The sequence below is a fragment of the Microtus ochrogaster genome, chromosome 8 (genome assembly GCF_000317375.1).
Source record: "Microtus ochrogaster isolate Prairie Vole_2 chromosome 8, MicOch1.0, whole genome shotgun sequence".
In the NCBI taxonomy this organism is placed as follows: domain Eukaryota; kingdom Metazoa; phylum Chordata; class Mammalia; order Rodentia; family Cricetidae; genus Microtus; species Microtus ochrogaster.
This window is the reverse complement of record NC_022015.1, coordinates 44,152,496-44,165,834: the sequence shown is the minus strand read 5'-3', so window position 1 is coordinate 44,165,834 and position 13,339 is coordinate 44,152,496. Positions and strand designations below refer to the sequence as shown.

Genomic DNA, 13,339 nt, shown 5'->3' with positions numbered 1-13,339 from the left:
GTACACTATGAGCAGAGAATCATAAAAAGAGTGATATAGAGCAGTGCTTTCCATATGGAAGCTTTATTCACATTTTAAAATATTCTATAAGTTCAAAAAATTGAGGCAGGCTATCCTGGGCAACAAATGGTTAAAATAACCGACTTCATCAAGTTTGACACTGGTAACCTGTGTATGGTAACTAGGGGTGCTAGTTTGGGAAGAGTTGATATGATCACCAACAGAGAGAGACATCCTGGCTCTTTTGATGTGGTCCATGTGAAAGATGCCAATGGGAACAGCTTTGCCACCCGGCTTTTCAACATTTTTGTTATTGGCAAGGGCAACAAACCATGGATTTCTCTTCTCCGAGGAAAAGGAATCTGCCTCACAATTGCTGAAGAGAGAGACAAGAGGCTAGCGGCCATACAGAGCAATGGGTGAAACTGTCTCTAAGAGACATGCTGGAGACGTATTTGTACTCTTGCTAACCAGCTTTTCTAGGCAACATGCTAGATGAAACAAAACAGCATGATGAAAACAACAAACAAACAAATCACAATGTGATTCTAATGACAATAAATAATATAATTGTCCTTTTCAGTTTAATGATTTAACTGACAGTCACCCACCCAAGTACTCTGTTATCTTTTCATGTTTTTAACTCTCCTCAGACTGCTTTATTGACAATGAAGTTCCTCAGGGCACCTTTGACATCTTTATTTCGAAGAGTGTAAATCAGAGGGTTGAGTAATGGAGTAACAAAGGTGTAGACCAGGGCAATTTGGCGGTCCTCATCCTCTGAGGTGCTGGAGCGAGGCCTCAGGTACACCAGGCTACAACACCCATATTGAAGCAAGACCACAGTGAGGTGGGAGGAACAGGTGGAAAAGGCCCTCTGGCGGCCCTCTGCAGAGCGCATGTGTAGAATGGTGGAAGCAATGAACACATAGGAGATGCAAATCAACAGGAATGGAACTGTAAGCACCAGGATGCCCACAACATAGAGGACTGCCTGGTGCACATGGATGTCAGCACAGGCCAGCCGCAGGACGGGAGGCACATCGCAGAGGAAATGGTTGATTTCCCTGTGATGTCCACAGAACGGCAAGGTAAAAATTAAGGCAGTGAGTTGCAGGGACAGAAAGAGTGCCAGGCCCAAGGAACCCAGCACCATTTGGATGCACAGATTCCTGGTCATGATGAGGCTGTAGTGCAGTGGATGACAGATGGCCACATAGCGATCATAGGCCATGACTGCCAATAGAAAGCAGTCAGTGCTTCCTAGAGTTACAAAGAAGAACATTTGTGTTCCACAACTAGCTAATGATATGGGCTTCTGGGCCCCGAAGATGTTGGAAAGCATCAAGGGCACCACATCTGTGGTGTAGCAGATTTCCAGGAGAGACAGGCTGCCCAGGAAGAAATACATAGGTGTATGCAGGGAACTGTGTGTGCACACCACCCAGATGATGGCAGTGTTGCCACAGAGGATCATCAGATAGAGCAGGAGGAAAAGGGTGAAGAGCAAAGCCTGGAATTCAGGGACATTGGTGAACACACGGAACACAAACTCAGGGGACCCCGATTGGTTGAGTACAGGTTTCCTGGCCAGTATGTCTTCTGGAAAAAAGGTGGGTGAGGCAGGGTGGGGATCTCTCATTTACTGGGTTGTTTCGAGACTGACGAAAAGCAAGGACGGAGTTTTGCTTCGTGGTTTACTTCTTAAAGTTGAGTTTCAATTCCAGTTTTCGGAGATGAATACACAATAAAAAGTCTGACATATTTTTCCTTAGAAATCTTCATTAGTAATGGAGATGCTTATCTATGGGAAAATTCCAGATAAAATAGATATATTTGTCAGCTCAATTACATTTATCAATTTGTTTTAGCATTTTAATTTAACTGAGAAATGCTCAAATTTTACTTGAATGTAAAAGAGTATATTTTTGCATATATTTTATAAGGTACAAAGATATATTGTTGCTATGTTTAAAATTATATAAGTGGCTTCACAGTTCACATTTTAGTATATATTCTTCTCATATAGGACATGTACAGATAATAGTATATATGCAAATTCCAAGTAAAGATCTTAACTATTTTTGCAATAAAACTAATTCACTGCTAAGATGAACATAAACAACAAAATTATACAGACATTTTCCTATTCCTTTAAACTTTTTGTATCTGAATGGCAACCAATTTTTTTGGCTTTCATCATTGCAGATTATCTAACTATGTTTCAATCCTATATGTAATGATGATGTATGTACTTTATTGTATCTTGCTTCCACACCATAACTGCAAATGTTGTTCAGGTTTCTTTTGCAGTTTTGTGCAATAATACCTTTCTTCTCATAGCATTATCATGCCCTACATCGTGGCCTTACTCTAATTTTCATGAAACATTCACTTTATATTCAAGTTGGACCTCATATCAAACTAGCAATCATCATCATTCTGATCTTTTATGACATATAAATTTTATATATTTCCCCTAATTTGACTTTTTTTCTAGATTTTCTACTCTGACCCAAACCTTTTCAATTAAGATAAAAATTTAGCTGACAATGAATTTAACAGAGTTGTATTATGGTTAGAAAAATATTACCTGATATGAATCGATGAAAAAAACCAAAATGTAGTACCAAATTGAATTATACATGAAAATTATAAAACAAATTAAAGATAATCTTATGTGTATAATGTATTAGATAATAATTATAGATTAAACATTTTCAGTTTTGATTGCAACCGAATTAAAAAATAAGGTATAAATAGAGTATTACATAGTTTTAAGAAAAAGATTGTTCAAAAAATCTCTACACCAAGTATAGCAATTTGTGTTCTAAAGTAATAGAAAAACAGTCTGAGATTTACAAGGACATTGGAATATGTCTGGTTAACTGTAATGAAAACAACTTTTCAATAACTACTGTAGGTTTCTGAGTACTTAATTGGAATATATACCTCCAGACTAGGAAATGATAAAGCAAAACAATGTGTTTTGAAGAATCACACATAAAATACACATTATTTATATATTGTTAATGTAAAATTATGAAAATCAAAAAATAAATTGCCAGTGACCAGGAAACATATATGATAAAAACTTATGTGTATTACAATATATGTGAAAGTATTTATGTGTGTATATATATATACACATATATATTCTACAAATGTAAAATTGCCTCATATATTTGAACCCAAAAATTATTTAATTAGGAAGGCCACAAAAATGAAATTATGCAAATTTTCTCCATCTAAATAAATAATATTCAGAAGCTATTATGATGTGACTAACTAGGCCCCTGTATTTCAGAAAAATCATACATAGTTGAAGAGTTAGATTATTAATTCCAAAAGTCATATGTTTAAAAATGTGTCATACAATGCAAACAGTCAAAAAGAAAAAATTATTACATTTTATGGTAGAAAATGCTGAAAATAAACAAAAAACGACTATTTCACTATGTATAAGTTGAAATTAGGCTTATGCTTTCTCAGAGACACAGTATATATAAGCACTGTACACCCAAGGGAATGTGTAAGGACAGAAGGGCTAGCATCACTTCTTATTTTTTGTTTTTTGTTTTGTTTTTTACAGGCAGTATTTCTATATTGACTCACTTTAAACTGACAGAGATCCGCCTGCCTCCTTCTCATGTGTTGTGATTAAAGGCATGTACCACTACTGCCAGGCTAACATCATCTTTACAATTGTGATTTATCCAGTCTCTAGTTCCTGGCCATCAAGCAGTATTGTTCATGGGCTTCTTCTCATGTATAATGAACATACATATATATTAGTACAACTTGGTAATGTGTAACAAAAGATTTGAACAAACCTATACACTTTGACCAGGAATATTGATTTCAGAAATTGGTTTTTATTTATTGAGATAGATTTTTGCAATAATTTTCAATGGAATAGAGGAAATAAAAATCAAGTTTTGATAAAAATCAAAAAAATACCGTTTGATAGTTGATAGGCCAAGTTTTGTATATTATCCATAAAAGATTGGCTGTTTTCTGAATAGAAATGGAAGAATGGATGGATGGGGGAGGCAGAATAGAGGTGTGGGCACTGGGAGGACAGGAGGGAGGGAAAACTGTGGCCATGGTGTAAAATGAGTAAATAAAAGAAAAAGTGAAAAATCAAAGTAACATCAAGAAAAAATGCTTATTAATATTAATAAATTATTATTATGCCTGTGGATAAGTCTCTAAAATAATTTGAAATGATACTGTGTAAACTCTAACAAGATTGGACAAGCTCATGATAATGAGTTTGTAAAGAAATATACCATATTAAATTACATATATTCACAAAAATTAAGAAATATGCCTGGAAATATTAAATATTGGCATTGTGGGGTTTTATGTTTGACATTTCAGAGAGTGCAAAGAGACAGGACAGTAGAGTGATGATTAATTGAATTTCATGATCAGATCTGAGTTTGAAGCTCAATACTCTTACCTGCTAATTTAATTTTCACACTGATCAAATTACTTGACATTTCTTGTTTCTCTAATGTGTGGCAGGCATGTAACATGGTCTCTGTAAACAATTTATAAACACCAAATGTTCTAAATGTTTAACATTTCAGGTTTATCTGGGTCCCTAGAGGGCTCCTCCCTGCTCTCTCAACAGGATGGTGTTCCCCTTGAATACTTACTCTTTCATCTCTCTTTTTCTTAAATGAGGTGGGGGTGAGGTTCTTTAGGAATGCATCTTCTCAGACCGTTTGCTGCTCTCTAAGCCTTCAATAATAAGTAATAATGGGTATGAGATAAAGAAATCTAAAAACAAAATAAAAGAATTTCAGCAGGAAAATTATAAGCACATATCATTAAAACAAGATAGAATTTGGTTCAGGAAAACTTTCAAGAATTATTCTATCATCTTAACACATGAAAACCAAGTTAGCAACATTGCATCAATGGATGGAAAGGCAGTTATAATCTGATTCATAACAGATCCTTTCTGTGCATCAAGTAAGACATGGATGTTTGGAGTCTAATGCCTGCCAGAACAAATCTCAATAGAGCAACTGTAAAAAAAGAGAGCACACATATTCAAGGTATGGCCATGCCCTAAAAGTATCATATAAATCCAAATTTGATTGGAAAATTTGATATTGACCATTCTGAAAATCACTACCAAAGGATTTTTAAAACATATTTGTGCATGCACATATGTCTCTGTGTGAAATTCAAACACTTTTCTCCATTATTTAACAGTCTCTGAAAACCCACTGCTTGCAGTTTTCATCCTTAATATTCTATGACTTTCATGAAGACTGTTTATGGAGACCATCACAACCTTGCCATCATCCTCATATAAAGAATACATTTTTATAAGTGTCTGTATTGCCTCTTGAGAGTCTGATGCATGATTTAATCCATTTCTGTCAAAGCTAGTTTGATAAACATTTTAGTTACTGTTATATTAAATTCCACAAGGCCATAGGCTATGTGTTCTGATCATTTTTATATTTCTACCTTGTTATTTGGTTTTGTTTGAGCTAAACGTTATTCATTTGTTATTTCAATTTTTAAACCATATTTAAAAGCAAATATTAAGTGATGTTCTCTACAACCCAGTTATGCTATAATTACTTTAGACTACACAGACTATTACTTCTTCCTTACCAATGGTTATTCTGTTTATGTTTATCTGATATACATAGTATATTAAACTCAGGTGAGATCACTGATTATTCCTTGATCCACTGATCAATGGACAGTGGAAAGTGCAAAAATAAAATTTTGAAGTATTTGTTGCACCAATAAGTTTTAAAGATTGTACATTGCAGCATTTCCCTGGTCATCATGTTTCCTCTACTCTGGTGACAGGTATGCCATTTGTGAACATTTTGGTAAGCTTATCCTTACCTCAACTGCCTGACCATTACAACTTACCAGCAAATAAAACAGGCAAACATTAGCTGAGTCTAAACGATTAACTCAAGTCTTGGTCACAATTGAAAAAATAAAAAGTCATGGTTGCTAAACTTATCTTCATAAGAAAACACAAATTAAAATAGAGAAATTTAAAGACTCTGGGAGCTAAATTCTAAATTGTTTCTTTTTCTCTTTTTTTCCTTTCTTTCTTTCTTTCTTTCTTTCTTCCTTTTTTTCTTTTCTGTTTTTTTCTTTCCTTTTTTGGTTTCCTTGAGACAGGGTATCTCTCTGTAACCCTGGCCATCCTGGAACTCTCTCTAGACCAGGTTGGCTTCAAACATCAGAGATCCTCTTGCATCTGGCTCCTAAGTGCTGAGATTAAAGGTGTGGACCATCACCATTCAGTTTAAATTAGGTAATTTAGAACAAGAATTCCCTACCTTTCTTTGGAAATGAAAAGTGTAGTGGTCAATTTGAAAACATTGCCTTATATTTTTAAAGATTTACAGTACATATTATCATGATATTAGTTTGTTAGGAAATGGTGCAATTAATCTAACATAACATTTCAACATGGAACTTATAATTCTTACATAAGACTTTTCATGTTTCAAAGATATACCAAAAATACAGATGACCCAAGATTTAACCTGACCTTATCATTTACGTGGTCCTAGAAAATTCAATCATGTATCACAGCTCTGTGCTCCATGTCTATAAATGAAATTTATGTATATTTTAACAACTCATTTGTGATCCATATTTTAATCTGACATCCATGATTATTAACTTTCAGTTACAAGCATTGTAGAAATTGCATTTTTTATTATTTGTTGGAAGAAAATTACTATGAAGGAAATGGAGTCTTTTACATACTCCCTCACTGGTTTCAAATTCATTTTATTCCATTTGCTGTCTAAGGAAACTCACCAAATACAAGTTGATTTTGCTGCTGAGGTGTTACTGCCACATATGATTAAAGGAGCTCTCTAAAGAAACTTCAGCAGTCTTCAAACAGGTTAATAGAGAATGATAGTCCACAAGGTTTGGGGTTAAAATCTTAGACATGGAATAAGAAGAGGGCATGATGTCTTTTTAAAGTCACTGTGACAGTAGGAGGTGTTCTTCATATTCTGACAATCAGGAGGAAAGTGATTCCTTAGAAATCAGTGGTTGGGGTAGAATTGAATGAAAAGGAAATCCATGAGAATGATAAAATTAAAAAAATAATCCAAGTTTTAAGTTCTGAGAAGATGTATATCTTCCTCAATAACATAGAACAGATTCTGATATAATTGCTGAGTCCATTCTTGACTGATCTAGTAAGACCTCTTAGTGTCCTTTATGGAATCTCTACAAAATTAATGAGCCCCTGAAGAGGCAAATCCCTGGTGGTATCCCTTAAACTTAATACATCTAGAAAAAGACAGAGGTTAAGGAGAAACTTTTCAGTGTGGTCACTATAAAAATTGTTCCCTTGGGATTCCAGGCAAGGATCTGTCATTCCTGTCTGACACCCAACAGGGAATTGATGGATTTAGGGTCCAGGTAAGATATCCCAAGAGAGTTTCTGAAGACAGATACCCATTCCTGCTTCAAACCTCGAAGCATGTGTAACATACTTACCCAACACTGGCCCAGACTTTCTGGAGATCCAAGATATTATTTTTAGTTCTAGCATGTGGCAATTGTCATCCTCATGCCATAAGGAAGTTCATAAGTGTACATTCTCACCTTTGGTGGGAGATATTGGACTCCATTACTCCATTAACACCATAAGTCTGTTAGATTTTAAATGCAATGAACTGTGGCTTTTTTTTAAAGCAGAGTATGTAAAGTATTTTTAAATGGTCATTTTTTTGTAGTATTTGGTACAGCTATTCCTTTTTTTCCTTTCTTAATCAAGTTTCCTTCTGTTGATTTTTTTGAAATTTTTTTCTCACTTTCAGTGACATTGTGGAGGCCAGAGAAGAATATAGGATATCCTCTTCTACTTCGCTCACTTGATAAGAACCTGGAGCTATGCTCATGTCAAAAAAACCCCAGGAATCCTTCTGTCTTTACCTCCCACAGCACTAGGGTTACAGGCATGCATAGCATGCCAGATTATGACATGAGTTCTAGGAATTTGAACACAGTTCCTCATGCTTTCACAGCAAGGGCTGCTCTTACTCACAAAGCCATCTCTCCACACAGATCTCTCTAATCTTCAAAGCATTTATTAGAACTGATAACTTTACCCTAACTCTTAGCATAATCATATTTTTTCTTATTTGTTTCTTTTCACCTCTTCCCACATGTTTGAAATCATGTTCTTTATTATGGATGCTATTAACTGTATATTTGTGTACCCTCCCTGCTGCCCCTCAACAGCTTTCTTGCTGTAACAGGAGGAGCAGCAGGGAGTCACAAGAGTGAGTGATGAGATTCGTGTGTGTAAGTGCAGCATTGCCTATCTGTAGTCCAGCTTATTCATTCTACTAGTGCATTCCTTTGAAAAAATTCATGGTTTCTATTTATATCAGTCCCCCTATCTATAAATTGAGGATAACAGTAGTCTGAGCCTCCTAAAACATTTGCAAGGATTAAAATGCTTCAAAACATAAGCTTTTAAAAGGTATTGGTAATAAACAATACAAATGTTCTTTACTATCTCCAACTTCATTACTGCCATTACTACCACAACATAGCCACAATCATCACTTCCACCATAATCATAAATATTAGTTACCATGACCTCCACCATAATGTAACCACCACTACCTCCAACACCACCAACACTGCTACCAACACCATTCTTATCATTCTTTTTTGAAGAAAGTATTTGTGTAGCCCTGGATGTCATGGAACTATCTGTGTAGACCAGGCTGACCTTAAACTCACAAAGATGGAGGCTATGCTACCCAAATGCTGGGATGAAAGACATGCACCACCATAGCCTGGCTACTGTCATCATTCTTAAGATTTGTGATATGGCAAAACACCGCCATTATTCTCCTATTCCTTTCTTTGTGCTCCACCACAGCCTTTTTGTCTTTCTCTGTGTAATATACTAAATGCACACAGCTGGGACAAGTATAAGACAATGTAGGTTAAACAACAAATAAGATGGTATAATATTGGGTGACTGGAGTGTATAAAGAAAGTTGAACTTTGTAGCCATATTTTACTATATAAAAATCCTCAATAAATTAAAAATGAAAAGACATGTTAATGGTAAATTGCTACTTCAGCAAGACATAAGTGTGCTTGACATGTTTAAATGCTATTACAAATTTTCAAAACACAGAAACAACACAGAAGTATATATATATATATATATATATATATATATATATATATATATATATCCCAAAAGCTTATATTTATAGATATGTGTATATGAAAATACATGTATGCATACAATGATAATTAGTGAAAAGAGCCCATCATTTTGAAAGATAAAGGAGGGAAACATTGGAGTATTTGGAGGAAGGAAAGAGAAGGGAGAAATGTAATTAAATTACAATCTCAAAATTAAACAATATAAAATACGTGGCATGAAATTGATATTATAGATCTGTTTCTTGGGATAAAAATAAAAAGTAAAACCAGGAAATGATATGAGAGGACAAATCTACAATGACAGTTGCATATTTTGACCATAGACAAACTATACAAACACATTTCAAACTGAAACCATACTATTTCTTATGAATAGTAGCTCATGTGTATATTCTCAGTTCTTTGGGGACTGAAGCAAAAAGATAGGAAATTTTATGTAAACCCATGCTACATAGTAAGACCCAGCCTCTAAATCCAAATTCCATAACCAAATGTAAACAATATCCAAACAGTATAATATTAGCCAGCTTAAAATCCCTGAAAATCAAGGAAGCCTTTTGTAATCCACAGGATTTCTTCCAAAGTCATGTGGAACTTCCAACCAGTCAGATATTGTGTCACAGAAAACATCTCAATGCTGCGAACTGTCAACCTTGCTAAAAACTTGTAATTATCACTACTTCCCTATTTAAATTGTATATAGCACACACAATGGGGAAAGGAAAAGACATCACCGTGGAATCCTTTACTGTACACCATCAAGTCTAACTGAATACTTAGCTGCTGAGAACTGGCAGCTAACTATCTCCATTGATTTTGGAGAAATTACACTGTCTAGGACAATTTACTAATACTAGTTTTTTGAAAATATTGGCCCTGTTGTATCTTTCTACCCATAAATACTCCTATTATTCCAAAAGCAAATATTTCTGAAGATTAATATAAAATATGTTGACAGGTATGTATATTATATGCTATGTGTTTTATTTCTACATTTGTAATACCATAAACATTTAATTGTAACATTAATAATACATAGAATTTTAAGACAAAGGTAAAGCTGAATTACATTCCTTAATGAAAAACTGAAGTATTGTTTAATCAATACTTTATTAGAGAATGTTCTTTTATGTATAATAAACAACTTAGTTCATTTTGTTGCAAGGCCTCAAATTCCCTTTCTACAAGCTTGTATGTCAAGAGAATGACTTCGTGGTAGCAGGCTCTCATGCATCCACTTGTGTTTCACATTACAGGATTGAGCAACAGACACAAAAGTTATAGTACTGCCCTCCCTTCTTTCGCTTGCTGTCATCATATTGGTTAAAAGATTTTTTTTTATGCCACTTAAAGTTACCATTCCTGGAACAAATTCCCTTTTGCATCAATTTCCAATGGTTTTCTGATAACAATGGATTTGTTTTTATTTTTCAGGTGTGTAATTGATAATGGCTCCCTACAATCAATCATTCCCTAATTCATAAGTACTGCTGTAATTTTATTGTTTTATCAAAAACTTGCACAGTACACTAAATTTTTCCTATATAAAGTCATATACTGGCCAGTTAGCATTATTTTTGTCTCATGTACTTGTTTATGTCTTTCTTACAAGACTAATCACTCAGTCTAAAGGAAGCACATAGAAAACAATATCACCACACGGAGGTAAACATTAAGGTGCTTTATGTTTATTGTTTCCATGAACATCATTTCAAAATAAGCTGAGACAATACTTTTGTAGGACACAGTGACTTGCTTTAGATAGGACTAAATTGTATTTTGTTGGATTTTTCTATCTTATCAGTTTCTGGGAGAGATAATTTCTGGTAAGAATTTTCCCTATGGCCCCTTTCATCTCACCATTCCTCAGAGTGTAAATGAGGGGGTTGAGGAATGGGGTTCCCAGTGTGTATACCAGGGAGATGAACTGATCTTGCTTGGGGTAGTAGCTGGAGTTGGGGCGCAGGTACATGAAGGCACAGCATCCATACTGCAACAGCACCACAGTGAGGTGAGAGGAGCAGGTGTTGAAGGCCCTGTGGCGACCAGATGCTGAGTGGAGTTTGAACACAGCAGTTACTATCAAGGCATAGGTGGTAGCAATGAAAAGGAAAGGTACAGCAATGGCTAGTGTGGCTGCCACTAGCACAGAGAGCTCATGGATATGACTCTTGCCACACACAAGACGCATCACTGGTGGGACATCACAAAAGAAGTGCTCTATGCCTCTAGCCTGACAGAAGGGAAGACAGAAGATGAAGACCACAAGCTGTAAGGACAGGAACAAGCCAATGACCACAGAAGCCACAACCAAGCGGATGCAAATAGTTACAGTCATGATGAGAGGGTACTGTAAGGGGTGACAGATGGCGACATATCTGTCATAGGCCATGGAAGCCAGGAGGAAGCAGTCAGCACTACCAAGTCCAATGAAGAAAACCATCTGAGTGGCACAGCTCAGCAGAGTGATGGTCTTCTCTGACTGTAGGGTGTTGGCCAGCATGTGTGGCACCACCACTGCAGTGTAGCATAGTTCTATCCCTGAGAGGCTGCCCAGGAAATAGTACATGGGTGTATGTAGGCGGGCTTCTGTCTTTATGGATATCACAATGAGGACATTTCCAGAGACGATCAATGCATAAGCCAGGCTGATTCCAGTGAAGCAGAGGGTACGTAGATCTGGGCAGTTGGGATAGGCTAAGAACACAAACTCCATCAATACTGAGTGGTTTTCCCAGGTCATTGAGTCCACAGGTGTTTTCTTTAGAATGGAAAATAATACATGTCAGATGAGCGATGTATTTGCCTTATAGATAATGATTTAATTTTACTAATTAAATATATATTTAGATGTGAGAGACAGACTATACCTTTTATTTGTCTATTTTTACAAAATGTGGTCTCATGTAAATCTACATGTTAATGTCTACCTGGAAATAGTTTGGGAGTGAGAAACTATTAACCAAAACCACAAACAGAAATGGGGAGATCCAGTATATATATACTTCACTGTCTTTTGAGACATTAAATCAGTGACAAGTGAATTTTATACACACAAATCATCATACAATGGAAAATTAAGATGGAAAGAAAGAAGCAAGACAGGTTATGGGAGGAATAGTCATGAGCAAAGTCTTCAAGTTAGATTTGACAGTGACTCAACTAGATACAAAATATCATGGCCTCCTTTTATGAATTCTCTAAGCTTATCAGATAAGGAAGATATTTTTATTTTACAGTAGGTCTTTCCCCTAAAACATTAAGACATGAACAAAACTAATGAAGACTTAAGAAAACTTTCTGTGAGTTTGCACAGAACTGCAGAATATCAATCTAGAATCTTTTCCTATATTTCCCTTCATTTTCCACAATGAATGTGAAATCCAGAGGGGAAATGTATATTCCTCAAAAGGCAAAGCAGAACAAAACAATATAAAATCACTCCAAAATTTCAATAAATAGGCAGAACTTATAAGGCATGTCCATTTCACGTTTTCATTAACCAACATGTATTTAATAAGACTGAAGAAAGGTTTCCTATAATCTTATTTCAAATTATGAAATTTTGATACTGGCAGTTAGCCAATATAGTCTCTTAAAAAATATTGTTTACAAATACTCCTTTTAAGCATAAAAGTCATTTACAGAAAGCCATGCTAATGTCATATTCATGTTGGGCATTAAATGGTTTCTATTTGATCCATTTTATTGTCCTGAATTTCAAAAATATTTCCAATATTTTCTCATGATAGCACTTCGGACACTTCACAACACTATCAAGATGAAGGACATTGTGTAAGTATGAAATTAAGACCAACTGTCTCTATCATGCTAGGAAATCTGGAATTTCTCTGAATTTAAATTTCTTAATTGAAAAATTGAAAGAACAATTATGTGTAAGTAAAAAAATATTGTAAATTTAAGTGGGGTAGTGATCTACAATATCAATTTGAATCTATATGAAGAGAAACAGTAAAACATAATCTCATAATCATCAAGGGCAATTATCTGCTTTATTTATATTTTTGCTTGTTAAAACACCGAGGGGAATGATGAGTAAAGATTCACAAAATAGTTTTACACTGGAGAGCTAAGCATTCATTTAGATATGACTAATTTTTGT

At 35.1% G+C, this 13,339-nt stretch overlaps 2 protein-coding genes across 2 annotated transcripts; both read right to left on the bottom strand.

The window, feature by feature from the left end:
* Positions 1-649: 649 nt before the first annotated feature.
* On the bottom strand, positions 650-1,642 carry LOC101980146 (olfactory receptor 10Q1). The gene has a single exon (XM_005352233.3). The coding sequence runs from the start codon at positions 1,640-1,642 to the stop codon at positions 650-652; it is 993 nt and encodes a 330-aa protein (XP_005352290.3).
* Positions 1,643-11,008: 9,366 nt separating this feature from the next.
* LOC101989375 (olfactory receptor 10W1-like) lies at positions 11,009-11,959 on the bottom strand. Its single transcript, XM_005352006.1, has one exon. It carries the CDS (start codon positions 11,957-11,959, stop codon positions 11,009-11,011), a length of 951 nt encoding a protein of 316 aa, XP_005352063.1.
* Positions 11,960-13,339: the final 1,380 nt, after the last annotated feature.